The sequence below is a fragment of the Aedes aegypti genome, chromosome 2, assembly GCF_002204515.2.
Source record: "Aedes aegypti strain LVP_AGWG chromosome 2, AaegL5.0 Primary Assembly, whole genome shotgun sequence".
Lineage (NCBI taxonomy): Eukaryota > Metazoa > Arthropoda > Insecta > Diptera > Culicidae > Aedes > Aedes aegypti.
In genome coordinates this window covers 462,787,274-462,803,190 of record NC_035108.1, presented here as the reverse complement: position 1 = coordinate 462,803,190, position 15,917 = coordinate 462,787,274, and the positions used below count along the sequence as shown (strand labels likewise).

At 36.5% G+C, this 15,917-nt stretch overlaps 2 protein-coding genes across 2 annotated transcripts in view; one reads left to right on the top strand and one right to left on the bottom strand.

The window, feature by feature from the left end:
• Positions 1–1,238, top strand: part of LOC5568167 — a 28,571-nt gene extending 27,333 nt beyond the window's left edge. Inside the window, exon 3 of the mRNA XM_001652054.2 lies at positions 596–1,238. Within this exon, the coding sequence (XP_001652104.1) occupies positions 596–724 (129 nt within the window). The 3' untranslated portion in view covers positions 725–1,238. The remainder of the gene's footprint in view (positions 1–595) is intronic.
• LOC5568168 (WD repeat-containing protein 75) overlaps positions 1–15,917 on the bottom strand; it is an 86,288-nt gene that overhangs the window by 40,101 nt on the left and 30,270 nt on the right. The gene's annotated exons all lie outside the window — the stretch shown is intronic.

Below are 15,917 nucleotides of genomic sequence, written 5' to 3'. Positions count from 1 at the left end.
ATTGCTATTGACTGTTCAACGAGAAACTTGCAAAGATCGACGCGCCACCATAGTTCATATAACGGAGGGTATTAGAACTAACTTCGAGGTGATAGGGGGATGTTGAAGTTTGATCACTAATTGGCAGGAATATGTAAACATTAAGTGTTTGAGAAATATATGTTTTTTTTGGTTGAATGTTGAAAATGCGCTATTCGTAAACTATAATAGTGAACCGAAATAATAAATGCAAAACCAACATATAAATATGCTATAAACACAGAAATTCAGCGAAAATTAAAAAATAGTGGTGTGATCTTAACCTTTGGCCCGTCACTGTATCGGATTTACTCTCCTCATTTGAAGCCACATCACGTCACGTCATCTAGGTACTTTGTGGGACGTGTTTCGCTTTGTCCTATCGTTACAATGCGCATTGCACACCTTGCGACAATCGAACGTGTATCTGTTACTGACACTCAAGGATAAATGCCCATCAAAGTCTCGTAAAAATACAGAAATCTCTGCAATTGGCAGCTCCCATAATCCCTCCCCCACATCTATCAAATCGAGGAATAACTAACGCATAATTTCCCCTTTTATTTCTCCATTACAGGCGGCCCAATCGATGCGGGAGATTCCACAGTGGCACTGTTTGCGGTACTTCAAGCACGATATCCACCTGATGAGGCGCTGCCGCAACTACCGGTTGCATATGTTGAGGCGACCGAACGACATGATCTAAGGTGGGGGTGGAGGTGGAGATGCCGTATAAGCGAGGATGGGGGTTCCCTCGAGAAACCGGATGCGGATATTGCGAAGAGGCTCAACGCACGACGGAAGATTGATCGTCGTGATAATTTAGAATTATATTGCTGCATTTAGGTCGCTTCAGGCTACCACCACACAATTATCTCTATCATCGTCGATTGGTGTTACGGCAGAGCGAGTGGAGAAATATACAATAGGAACGAGAAGTGTGTATGTTTAAAATGTGTAATTATTTAATGTAGCTAAGCATGAAGAAGACGTTTTACGAAAACTATCGAATCAGTGGCATTCACATTACACTCAAAAGTAATGGCTAAAGAAGCAGAAGTGAGGCAGTCTACCATATCTGAATATCGTAAGAATGATTATAATATAATACTTTGTTGTTTTTTTAGTATTCAACCATAAAAATTGTTGATTTGCTTGATCAGTGAGATTACCAATGAAAAAACAAGTATGCAAATATATACACATACAGAAAATTAAAATCGTCTTTTTTTTTTGCTGCAGACCATCCTCAACCATGCATAAGAATGGCATCGGTTTCGTTGCTCCGCTGAGCATATTGAGCTAACGACGAACTATGAATGTCATCTAGGATCAAATTATCTCATGATAGCATTAGCGAAGTTAATTACATTCTAACGAAGGTTACACAAAATGGTCCATTCGAGCATCATACGAGGCTTCAAAAGTATTAAACTTACGAGTATATTATCACGATTATGTTTCTATCACTGATACATACGACAAAGTATCAAATCAATGGCTCTCACTTCTTCTTCTTCTTTTTCTTTTTATTTCCGGCATTACGTCCCAACTGGGACAGAGCATGCTTCTCAACTTAATGATCTTATGCGCACTTCCACAGTTATCAACTGGTAGCTTTCTTAGCCAATTGTTCATTCTGCATGTGTATATCGTGAGGTAGATACGAAAATACTCTATACCCAGGAAGTCGAGAGAATTTCCAACACGAAAAGATTCATGACCAGTGGGATTCGAATGCACGCTTTTTTCCAAATCATTCATAGGCCCACTGCTCAAAACGGGCAATGATCGAATCTCTCTTCATCAATCGGAAAATTTCGAAAACTGACATTGGTCTTAGCATGGTGAGAGGCCATTGACTCTCTCTTGCTCATTAGGGTGCGGCTTATTTTTCAAAAGTTCTCAAAACCAAAAATTCGTGTGCTCTACTGAATTCAAATCGCATTAAAAGAGAAACCTCAAAATCTGAGCCAAAAATATTAACATTTAGAGGTGGCGCAAGCATGTTGAAGGTGAATTTTCAAGTTATAAAAAACTACCTGCAGTTAAGTAAACATAACTTTGTTATTTTTCAACCGATTTCAAAACTTTTACCACCATTTTCTTTCAAATTAAATTTATAAAAATTTTGTAGAACATCAAATTTGTCTAAAATCAAAACTTGTCTTAGTAAAAAATACTTTTATCCAAATTTTTCCTCATTTTTCTAAAAAAATCATTTTTGTTTGACCATAACTTCATTAAAATTCAATCGATTCAAAATCTTTTTACATACTTTTGAAGCAAATTTATTTGTTTTCAAACTGTACATGCAAAATTTTTTTCTAAAATATATTTTTGACTTATGTATTCAACTAAAACTACCCAAAAACATGATTTTTCAATGAAAAAATCAAATTTCTTTGGATTATTTAAGTTTTTTTTGCCGAAAATAGCATTTTTTCTATAAAACTTAAATATGTAAAGCATCTTGCCTTAATTAAGAGTTGAATAGTGCATATATTTTTTACCATATTCAAACATAATTTTGTTTCAAAATTATTTAAAAATTGTTGCAAAGTCCTTCCCAAAGGTTTAACAAATGAGAAAAATCAGTTTCAGCTTAAGAGACAATATTTAACTGCCAAACATTTGACAAAACTGGCATTTTTCGTTAAAATATCATGTTTTTGTGCAGTTTTTGCTGAATAACTTGGTCAAGACATTTTTTTAGTGAAATGTGATATATGAAAAATTTGAAAACAATTAAATTAGCTTCAAAAGCATGTAAAAAGATTTGAAATCGGTTAAGTAATCATGAAGTTATGGTCAAACAAAGTTGAATTTTTTAGTAAAATGAGGAAAAATTTGAAATAAATTACTTTTAACTATAACTTGTTTTGATTTTAGACAAATTTGGTGTTCAACAAAGTTTTTACAAATTTAATTATGTATTGAATATTGATGCTAAAAGTTTTGAAATCGGTTGAAAAATAACAAAGTTATGTGTACTTCACTGAAGGTCATTTTTTATATCCTGAAAATTCAACTTCAAGACGCTTGCGCCACCTCTAAATGTTAATATTTTTGGTTCAGATTTTGAGGTTTCGCTTTTAATGCGATTTGAATTCAGTAGAGCACACGAATTTTTGGTTTTGAGAACTTTTGAAAAATAAGCCGCACCCTATTGCTCATTCGTTGAAAACCAAAAGGGCCTAGCCTTGGGCCAATGCATGATAACAAAATTCAAGTTGGCTTATAAAAAAAGGCCACAGGCTGATTGAAATTATAAAATCGGACAAGCATTTAAACCCATCATATTTATTTTTTTCACATTTTTGCCAGTTTTCAGTATAAAATCGATTATTAACGTGTGGTAATAGTAAATTGTCACCTGGATTGGCCTTTTTGCAATTTCACTATACGTAACAATTTTACACGCGAACTTCCAGATTGTTTCCTTTAAGAACAACCGAGGAAAAACCTGGAAGAATTTCCATCGGGATCTTAGGAATTCCCAAGAAAACACCTAGAGGAATATCCGGAAAAATCTCTGGGATAATTCGAAAAACCTGGAAGAATTTTCGGCAAAATTTCTAAATGAATTCTCGGAGGAAACCCTATAAGGAGGAGGAGTTCTTCGGTGAAAAAATTTCTAACGGAATGTATGGAGGAATTCTCGGCGGAATATGTGGAGGAGTTTTAGGAGGGATGTTCAAAAGAATCTCTGGAGGAATTGCTGAAGGGAATTCTGGAAAAATCCTGGAAAAACTCTCGGGTTAATTGCTGAAACAATTCTCGATGGAATTTCAAGACGAATTTTTAAGGGAAATCCTGGACCAATTGTCAGCCTCCTCTAGTGGTTTCTCGTAGAATATTTAGCTTATTATTTGTGAAAACTTTTCATGGATTCTGTCGAAAATCGTATATGATATTCTGGAATATTTTTGTAGTGAATACATCTAATACCTTTCTGGAATAGTGGTTGATTTTTTGACCTTGTCGCTTTCTTCTGCGAAGGCGGGCAATTGTAGGCATTCTGGTGACGAAATTGAAGTGATTTGGAGCTTCCCTGTCAACGATCGATTATCGATTGGTGAACTCGTTTCATACTTCTATTTCCAATAAGTGAAACATGTGTACACATATTTTTATCGTAAAAATGGTATGAATGTGACATTTGTGAATTTATTCAAAAACAATTATAGTTTCGACACTGCAGGTGTCGCCGTACTATAATTCATATTTACATAATCAGGGCTGGTAGTGAAAAGTTCCACCGAAAAAAGTTATTTAAGTGACCAGATTTGAGAAATAAGTGACTAAAGAGTGACTTCCGATTCTCGAAAAAGTGACTTGAAAATCAAAACGTACAGGTCAAACAAATCATCAATAGGAAAGTCAATCATCAATTGAAATCGTCAAATCACTAGAGAGACGGCCAAGTTAGCTGGGCATTACAAATTTTCATAGGTAGTACGGCGCATATTGTGGCCAAATATGAGATCTGTAAAACCCCTCTGCCGAAGTGACCAAGTGCCAAGAATAGGATCCGGCTCCCTATCTATGGTAAATGCTTATTAAAACGAGTTTCGAAAGTGAGAACATTTGAACCGCAAAAATTGAACCATTTCGTGTGAAATGTTTCGAAACGGATCGAAACGGTTTTACCAAAGAATTTTGTTTTGTAAGGTAAATTTTAATAAGAATTTAGCATATTTCGTAAAATGAAAATTTTGTAATTTCAGATTTTTATTCCAAAAAATGTCATTTTGAAAACAGCTACAATTGAATTCAATGTAAATTGTGTAGATTCTAAAACTTTTCCATGACTTCAAGTCGATAAGAATTTAAGATTTAGTTTAGAAAATCAATAACAATATTCACAGAATAAATATTGATATTACACTTCATAAGATTCCCTTAAAAAGGCGTGGTCTAAATGTTTCACAACTAACGCTGCTATCTAATAAGTCAATATTTTGTGCACTTAGATCCAGGAGAATTGAATATTTTACCATTAGTCAATACTTCCAATTAAAAAAATGATAAAAGGGAGACCAAATGGTTGACTTAAGCCTGCGTGAAAATGAAATTTTTTATGAGTTAGTTCAATGGGCGGAACGTTTGACCGAATAGATATTTAGCATAATGAAAAATATTGACAATTCGAGTGACAATTAGAAGTTCGGCAGTCAAAACTTCGGCGAAGTTCGGCGTCGGCATTCTAATTTGGTGCTTCGCCCACGCATAAGGATTGCCTTTGTCGGCGTAGCACTTCGGTAGAATGCCGACGCCGAACTTCGGCGAACTTTCGGTGATATTTCATTTCTCTTATAAGGTTCGGTCTAAAGTTAATCTGGTTATGGTTATTTTCCTATCTAGCAGAAGCCATGGAAATAACAATTCTGGTAAGTTTGATGTTGTATAGTAAAACAAAAGAATCTAATTTTCGTCTTTTGCAGTTGGAACCAATGCACATCAACCAGCAACGGCATCGCTCGGGAAATTTAAACAGTAGAACAGAATCGAATGTCCAATAGGAGGGGAAAATGTCGTCCTGATTAGTGCAGTTACTCGAAGTGATGTTCGGGCTGCATCTTTCAACTGTAGTGCATAGGGTGGACGCGAAATTGGTTCAGGGAAAGACCAAAAGATTGGTTTTGTCAACTACTTTTACTCCTCCATTGCCTGGAAATAGTTCAACATGACTGCCGCTGGATGTGCAATTTTGAAAAGCAGATATTTGTTGTAGTTCGACCTTATGAAGTAAATAAATTTCAAATATTCTGTACTACATTGTGTTTTGATATTTTGTTTTAAATAATAGAAGGAAAAATTCTATTTGAACCATATCAGCAAATGTTTATTTTTTGTTGTAGGATTGTACCCCAACTAAAGTTCCTATCACATTCCATTGTTATCCATTCCTCACATCTTCCTACGATTTACGGGCCATTCCGCAACTCGATTCCGATGCATTTTGTCTCCTGTGGTATGTCAGATCCGCAAGACATAAAAGCCACGATCCCAAGCCATGAACAAACGGCTTGGGATCGTGGCTACTACATTAACTCGAATTCAAGGTACTTCTGTCAGGTGTCTTTAGGAAAATCGTAGCTATCTTGATGATATCATAAAAATAATAAATATTAATCCGTATTAACGGATATTAATACTAATATTAATAAGTGTCTTATCCCATGAGCTTGTTCTTCTGAGTTATGCTGTTAAAGTAGTTGATAGCACTAAGCTTCTCATATTTCAATAAAAAATACTTGAACACTTTCATGATTTAAGCTAAGTATGCTGTTTTATTCAAGAAAAGTAATGACACTTCTTGGCTGAATGGGTCAAGAAATTTTTATAGAGAGTTTCATGTAGAATGACATTTCTTCTCAACTGCGTACTGGGATCAAATAAAATGCATCGAGAAAGGCGATTACACCCAAGTAACCAGATAGCACTTTAATTCACCCTCCGTGCTAATATAGGGCTATTATAGAGCTGGAAAACTCCACATTAGCCGTATAACAGCCCTATAAGCCCAAAAAGGCGAATTATCTGGCTAGTGGTTACTTGGGCATTTCTTCTTTTCATGACATTGGGGGATTATAGTCGGTCAAATTGTCTTAAACTATGCTATAAAAATCACTTCAACACATATCACTTATCAAATTAAATTCAGTGACCCTCGAAAAACCTCCTGCCATGTACATCAAAAGTGCCAAGGAGTGCCACATTTCTTTGAAGAAAGCATGCATGATGCCATGAGCGATTCAATGAAAACGATAAATTCTCTGAAGCATTTCTGTATTACCATTCTTATGTATTAATCCATGAATATCTGTTTTTTTAACGAGTTTCGAAAGAGGCTCATTTAAAATTTATTCCTAGAAACAATTGATAAATTATATTCATATATAAGAAAAATGGATGTATACTTTAACCAAGGCCATTTTGAAAGGTTTGGTTTGCAATTAAAGTCTGTCCTTAGAAGTATGACAAATTTTTATTCTCAAAAAGAACATTCCATAGTTATTCTTTGTTTTGCGATTTATTTATTTTCAGCTATATTATAGATATTGTGAAATTTTTAGGAGCCAATGTGCTTCATAATTGGATGGATTGGTTACGAATTTCGAATAGAAAGAAAATCATTGGAATGCATATTTTAAAACGTAGTATTGGAAAATAGGAGATAAACATCTAATTATCCACTCCAAGATATAAAAATCCCTACTAACACTTCAGTCATCGCGCTGTTGTATTTTGTACAACACTGGTGAAAAAACCTCGCTTTACGATCACAACAGCAGCGTGGTGGTTCTGACGATGGTCAACCATGCGACGACTGGAAGATTAAATTAAATTGCACAAGATCAAAAAGGATAGTAAACATTTAAACATTTAGTTTTACAACAACGAGCTTACACCATACTAATAATAACTTAGATACTAATACAAACTACATGGAACTCAAGAGAAGATTAACTTTTTCACAAGAAAACTATGAAGCAATAATTTGATACTGAAATTATGTTGTACTTGTGATGACCTACCTTAAAAAATAGTCTGAATTGAAAAAAAAACTCAATTTTATTCCGAAATTTTTGCTCAAAATAGTTAAAAAAGTGACTTTAGTTGAAATGGCTTCTAAAAAGAGACTTTAAAGTGACTGGCTTCAAAAAAGTGACCAAGTCACTAAAAAGTGACTCGCTACCAGCCCTGTACATAATACATATTGAAGGACACATACCTTTACTTCATTTTTCTAATTACACAAAAAAAAAACATTGAATAGTTCAACACAAAAAGTGTCGACGTTGTATTCATAGACGGATATAGAAGACTATCTTGGTTCATGTCGCATGAATCGAATCACTTATCAAACGCAACAAATTCTTTGAATGGTTCGTAGAGGTACAGGTAGAGGTGTGTACATGCGAATAGAATATAAGAAGACTATTTAGCAAACTCAATTTAAGGACACTTTTTTATTAAATTCAAGTCGAGCACTCGACACTGAAGAAGTCTGTAAGTTGCAGACTGTAGGATCGCAGTAATCATTGATTGTTATACATTGTCACATTGGTTCAATAAATATTCATTCTAATACTAACACTAAAGCTCGAAGGACGTTTCTTCAATTGGCGACGACAAAAAACGGAATTTTGAAAAGGAAGATAAAATATACAGAGGAATCGGAGAACACGGAATTGAATTCGGAAAAAGGAAAATTTATCTGCAGATGTGAGAAGAAACTAATCGTATTTGAAGGTTGAGGTTGAAAAAATGGCTTGGTCAACGGTATGTATTATTTGGAAAAATAACATTTCCATGGTTACGGTGCAAATATTGAAAATTTTAAAATGTAGCCTGAGATGTGCACCTATATAAAGCAATAGTTTTGGCACCCTTGGCGATCCTTGGGATGCAGTGAAAATTTAAAATCTAGGGCGATCCCTGAGATAAAGGTAAAACCCGAAAGCGGGGTGTTTACCAAATCCGTAGGCGATCCTCGGATGTAAAGAAAACCTGGAGGCGATCCTCGGGTTAGTTACTAAAAAAAACAAACTTGGAGGCAATCCTCGGGTTAAAGTAACAGTTGAAAAACCTGCTGGCGATCCTCAGGTTATAAAAAAATAAATTATTGTAAAAGAGTGAAACATAAAACAATATGTGTATTAAATAACGTCTTGTACAAACTAGGTAAACCAACTCATACCTCCATTCGTCGAGAATGAAGAAGGTCCGGTGTCCATCCGATGGGAGAAATGGAGGGAGCAGTTCGATGCCTACCTGTCGTGGAAGGACATTGACAATCACGAGGAGAAGTATAAGACACTTATGATGTTCGGAGGTCCCGATGTACGACGAATCACCTCAAAAGTTGCTGAAGTTAGAAGCGGAACAATTGATAACCGATATCGTATAGCCGTGAATTTGCTGGATGAGTATTTCGTGCCACGAGTTTCAAAAACTTTCGAACGCCAGAAGTTTAGAACAATGACACCAATGCCACAAGAAAAGCTGGACACTTTCGTCGTACGGCTGAAGCATCAAGCGACCAATTGTGATTTCGGAAACCAAGTAGAGAACATGATCGTTGACCAGATTGTAAGTACAACACAAGATTTAAAACTTAAACGAAGATGCCTGGAGAAAGACTTAAAACTAAAGGAAGTCCTCGACATAGCACGAACGCACGAATCTGTCGAGTTACAGCTGAATAACTGGGACGGAAAGCAAACACCAAAATTGGACCTGAATGCTGTGGATGAAAAATCTGTTGCTGCCAGCGAAGTTTTGAAGGTGACGGACTATGTGGGACGTAAATGTAGCCGATGTGATGGAAAACATGATGTTCGGGATCCTTCCTGTCCAGCCAAAACCCATAAGTGTAATATTTGTGGCAAAACAGGACATTTCGCTCGTTGCTGTTACCGGAAGAGAAAGCAAGATGCTGAATTCAAGTTTGCAGATAGATCGAATCAACCGAAGATAAAACGCTTCATTCGTGAAATCGAAGATACTAGCGCTGATGACGAAGGAACTGTTTTCAACCTATTTCACCTTGGATCTGGAAAACGATTTGTGATCGTGAACATCGGAGGCCACCCTGTGAAATTTATAGTGGATACTGGAGCAGACGAAAATGTGCTAGCTGAAAATGATTGGAAGAAATTAAAACAAGCTGGTTTCGAAGCATATGCAATAAGGACAGGGAGCAAGAAGATTTTCAACGCTTATGAATCAAATACACCGCTTAGTGTTTTGGGAGAACTTGACGCTGAAATTACGTTCAACGGGAAATCAATTGATTCTACGCTTTACGTGATTTCTGGAGGGAAATATTCGTTGCTTTCGGGAGATGCCGCTATCAAGCTAGGTATCCTGCAGTTCACTTATGCGATTGAAGTTGATCCGTTTCCATCAATCAGAGGTAAGTAATAATACTTTGATCGAATAAAAAAAATAATATTGTTTGGATACTTCATAAGGTGTGGTTGCAAACGTTAAAATTGATAAAAATGTGCCACCCGTGCGACAAAGCTTGCGAAGGATTCCATTTCCCTTAGAAGAGTTAGCAATAGCGAAACTCAAAGAATTAGAGAGGCAAGACATAATTGAACGAGTCTTTGAAGCTTCAGAATGGGTTTCTCCAATGATAGTCAAAAGGAAAAGTCAAACAGAAGTACGTATAATTGTTGATTTACGCGAGGCAAATAAAGCTGTCATTCGCGAAGTACATCCCCTACCGATGCTTGAACAAATGACTAAAAAAATAGGTTGGGATCAATAATGATATTGATTATATTTTCATGATTTATAATTATAATCATAAAATTTCAGGTGGCCATTCCATTTTTACGAAGCTTGATATTCGTCAAGCATTTCACCAAGTGGAATTGAACAAGAAATGTAGGTATATAACGACCTTCATTTCTCCACTTGGGTTAATGCGTTACAAAAGACTCATGTTCGGTCTCTCGGCGGCCCCTGAACTTTTCCAAAAAGTGATGGAAACAATATTTGCCGATTTTCCTTGGCTGATAATTTTTATCGATGATATTTTAATACCAGCCAAGAATATCGAGGAATTGCGGTGTAGAACGAATCTTGTGAACCAAAGGCTACAGCAATACAACATTTTGATCAATGCAGATAAAACTGAATACGGCGTAACAGAACTTGATTTCATTGGTTACCACATAACCCCAAATGGTATATCAGTTTCTAAGAGCAAGTTGGAGGCAATTGATAAGCTCGATGCACCCAAATCGACTGAAGAAGTTCGAAGTTTCCTTGGATTAGTGAACTTTGTAAATCGATATATTCCACACATGGCAACAATAACAAATCCTCTAAATCAACTTACGCACAAAGGAACAAAGTTCCATTGGGATTCTGTTCATCAACAAGCATTCGATCAAATCAAAAATATATTAAAGAAAGACGAGAGCCTAGGATTTTATAATCCAGATTTTGAAACATATGTAATTGCTGACGGAAGCCCGGTTGGACTTGGTGCAGTATTGGTTCAGAAAAATGACACTGGTCAGTTTAAGATAATTCATTATGCTTCAAAGACCCTTACAGCTACTGAGAAGAAGTATGCACAAACTGAGCGGGAAGCATTAGCTTTAGTGTGGGGGTGCGAAAAGTTCTACTACTATTTGTATGGTAAATCATTCAACTTAATAACCGACCATAAACCACTTGTGGTAATTTTTGGAGATCGGGTTAAACCATCACCTCGAATAGAAAGATGGAAACTACGACTGATGTCTTACGACTACAAAATTATGTATAGACCAGGAAAAGGAAATATAGCTGACCCTCTTTCTCGATTATGCCAAACTATACCCGATAACGGACCTAGTTTTGATGAAGAAACGGAAAGGATAATCAGATATATCACTCAAGATACGTGTCCCATAGCTCTGTCGTTGCAAGAAATAGAAAAAGCAACTTATGCTGATGAGGAACTTCAAGAGCTTATCAAATGGTTACCATATGCAGCTCGACGATGGCCTAAAACATTAATGAGATATAAGAAACTTTCAAACTGCATTACTACAAACCAGAAAGTTGGGATGAAGGATAACAAAATAGTTATTCCTAGGGTATTGCAAAAGCGAACGTTGGTTTTAGCACACGAGCCTCATCTTGGCATATCATCAATGAAACGACGGCTGCGATCAAAAGTTTGGTGGTCTGGAATGGACTCCATGATTGAACATTTTGTAGGAAATTGTTCAGGGTGCGTTTTAGTTTCGATTCCGGAGACACAACCAATCACACGAACAGAAATACCAGAAAGACCATGGATGAAAATTGCAATGGATTTCATGGAAATTCCAGGAGGGCACCATTTGTTGGTTGTAACTGATTATTTTTCTAGATATTTAGAAGTAGTTATCCAAAACTCCATGACAGCTAAACTAACAATCACAAAACTAAGAGAGATATTTGCACGATTTGGATATCCTGAAGAAATAGTTTGTGATAATGGCCAACCATTTGCGTCTGAAGAGTTTTCTACTTTCTGTAAAACAAACGGAATTGACATAAAACATTCTGTTCCATATGCAGCTTTCCAAAATGGACAAGTAGAAAGACAAAATAGAACGTTATTAAGATCTATCAAAATCAGCGATGCAATGGGTCGCGATTGGAAATGCGACCTACAAGACTTCTTACATGCGTATCGATCAACACCACACTCAGTTACCAATTTCTCTCCTGCTGAACTCATGTTCGGCTGGAACTTGCGAGATAAGCTACCACGATCCACACGTAAAGTAAACTTCAATCAAGCAAAACAAAACGATGCACGTATCAAGGAAAAAGGAAAACAATATATTGACGAAAAACGGAATGCAAAACAATCCACTATCGATGTTGGAGACTTGGTAGTGGTGAAGAACTTCATTCGAAAGAATAAACTATCTCCAAATTTCAACCCTCAAAAACACAAAGTAGTCAAGAGAGGGGACGCGCCTTCATTTGGAAAACCTTGAAACAGGTGTTTTATCTAACCGACATGTTAACCATACAAAAAGGATTGGTAATCAAAACCCATTTATGTGTTCAAAAGAAGGAGATAGAGGTATAATCTAACAATTATTTGATTATTATAAATCTATATAGATATATTCCTATTCAAATATTGGTATAAAATGTATTTGAATTTCAGATGTGATTTCAAGCCAATTGCCATCGAATGAAGAAAGAGGAAAACGTCAATATCAACCAGAGTCCAGAGTAGCCGAATCAAAAAGATCAAAACGTCTCCCTAAGCATTTTCAAGATTTTGCGTTATATAATGTAGAAAGGCTTTAATCAATAATCCTTGTATTCACACTTACTATTTCATTAAACAAAATGTTAATTATTAGAAAAAGGGAGAGATGTAGGATCATTGATTGTTATACATTGTCACATTGGTTCAATAAATATTCATTCTAATACTAACACTAAAGCTCGAAGGACGTTTCTTCACAGACGAAATAGGCCTATCTGTCAAGATAAGCAACACATATTAGAGTTTAAAGGTATTTGCTCGCCTTACTAGTGATTTTAGTATTTTATTTTTTGCAAAAAGTGAAGTGTTAAAGTTCAAGTAGTAGTCTTTAAATTGAGTTTACAAGTATCACATCTCTCAGCTAGGTGAAACCAGATTATGTAGCTTCTGCATCCTTCCTACTAATAAAAACTCCTTTACGTGACAACCAATTTCCAATTTTAGCGTTACGTAATAAATGGATGCTGCCTAAGAACGTGGCCGGTGTCGTTAATGACTTAATCAGAGTGGGCCCCAAATATCCATTTTGAAATTCCAGTTTTTTTTCCGGTATAATTTTCCCGATTTTTAATTGTGGGCTCAAGCGCAGAACAAGGTAAGAAGGTAGAAATTAAACAATTTATACAATACGAATTTACGTTCATCGGATGAAGATAATGTATATTTGGGACATGATGAAACGTACACTTGACTGTAAATCGTTATATGCATAAATATTTACGAAAGTTTCGAGCACTGGAAACAGTATGAAGTAAAAACGAGCAACAAGAACGACATCTAATTCAGTTACATTAACCATCGTGGTCCTACGTCACCAGTTTGTACAACCTCATAGGGCTGTACCCTTATAGTTCTTTATTTTCTGTGCTATGTTTGCAATCAAAGGGGTGTTCAATGGTCCAATAGATTATAATTAGGTTGTGAAAGGCTAAATTACCAGAAAGTATTGAAGTTATTACCAATTTCATGCAAAACATAAATCACCCGAATCACTGTTGCAGTCTGTGAGAGTTGCTGCTCTTGAACGCTCTCGTGCCACGCACCAAACGAGAGAGTTAATGTTTAAATTCATAGGGCTCTCCGGATGCGATGTGCTACGAACTGTTACACTCACCGAATATGGTTCGATCGGCATATTCGGATCAAAATCCAAACACTGCAAACATGACAGACTCGCGAATAGGCTTGGTGAGAGCAAGTTCGCACCTGCGAAAGATTGCACATTTACTCGCGAGTAACCAAACAAGGTGTGATTTTTTTATGGTTTTGACAGACAAATCAATTAACCCCTCTACCGGCAGCTTCATTTTTTCCCGCAAAATTCAAATTCAAATCGTTATAACTTTTTTGTTTTTCAATATTTTTGCACCATTTTTTCACAAGCTCTCAAAAAACTCTTCTAGTTTTAGGATCTGTGTCGATATTGATCATTGGTCATCTGATTTTGAAGATATTCCAAAATTCCTTGGGGGACCGACCCGTAACTAGAACCCCCCATTAATTTCTCAGGCTACAGAATTTTAATCGTATTCGGATTTTCATTCTTCGAAACAATACATTAATGAGAGTATGTTGTGAAAAAATGAAGCAATTTCGTGCAGCCGTCTTTAAGTAATGACCATTTAAGTTTCTGGAACCACGCTGGCCAAATAAAGATCTTAAAAACTTCAAAAAAACATCATAACGTAATTTTCAGATATCTCCAAGAATACTGAACCGATTTGTATGATTTTTTCGGGGAAGCTCCTTATTACCTGGCATTATATAGCCCATATTTTATTTTTTTGATAAATTGATCAAAAACAAAATGGCCGCCAAAGACATTTTATATGGAAAATGTCGGTCCCCCAAGGAACATCGGAATAACTTTAAAACCAGATCACCAATAATCAATATCGACAAGGGTTCCTAAACTAGAAGAGTTGTTTGAGAACTTGTGAAAAAATGATGCAAAAATATTGAAAAACAAAAAAGTTATAACGATTTGAATTTGAATTTTGCGACAAAAAATGAAGCTGCCGGTAGAGGGGTTAAATATCCATCAAATCGACAGTAAAGTTTTCAGCTACTAACCCTTGAAAACCAGAAATCTCGAAGGGAAAATAATTTTTTTTTATTTCAAAAAGGCAATTGACTCTGAACAGCTCCGAACACGGTCATGCTCGCGAACATTTTGATTTATTTTTGATACGGCTCTACAGGCATGTTCGCCACTTTCCGTCACTGCTTGTAGGAACTATCTCAATTTGTGTTTACATGAAGTACATAGACATTTTGCTACAATTTATTCTACGGGTTAATCCAGAGAATTACTTCAGGAGTTTTTTTTTTTTTTTGCTCTAGTGGCGCTAAATCCAATAATTCCAAGTGATACTCTTATATGTCGTTTTAGTTTTTAGGAAGTGGGTCGATGATCAGCACGTAAACATTCAAGTGCCAAGCAAATCATACTGCGGTCGACTTGAACCACGTTTGGGTTGAAACATCGTCGGAAGAACGTTCAAGGTAGTTGCTGAACACTATACCAGGCTAAAATGTGAAGCAGAACGGGTTGGATTGAAGGTAAATACGTCGAAGACGAAAGCTAGCTGGAAGTACCCAGCACAAAACATCTCGCATTAGCAGACACGTGATGATCGACGAAGATGGTGCCCGAATTTTTCTGCCTCGTATACCACTGCAGCAGAGAAATTCGAAGACATCATTGCCACAAGTCGGACTGCGGACTCCACAAGACCTTGCAGTCTGTTAAACTTCATCTCCGTACTAAGTGTACCATGTGCAAGACACTGATAAGAGCGGTAGTCCTCTACGGGCATGAGACGTGGACAATGCTCGAAGAGGATCTGCAAGCGCTAGGAGTTCTTGAAAGACGTGGGCTCAGAGAAACGGCGTAAGGAGGAGAAGAATGAATCACGAGCTTGCGAAACTCTACGATGAACCCAGTATCAGAAAAGTCGACAAAGCTGGGTACCATAGTAGAGTAGAATCCAACCGGTACAATACGTAGAGGAGCGCAACGAGCTAGGTGGTTTGACCAAGTGGAGTAGGATCTTGGAAGTGTTGGTCGATGGAAAAACTGGAGGCTAGCAGCCATGGACCGAGT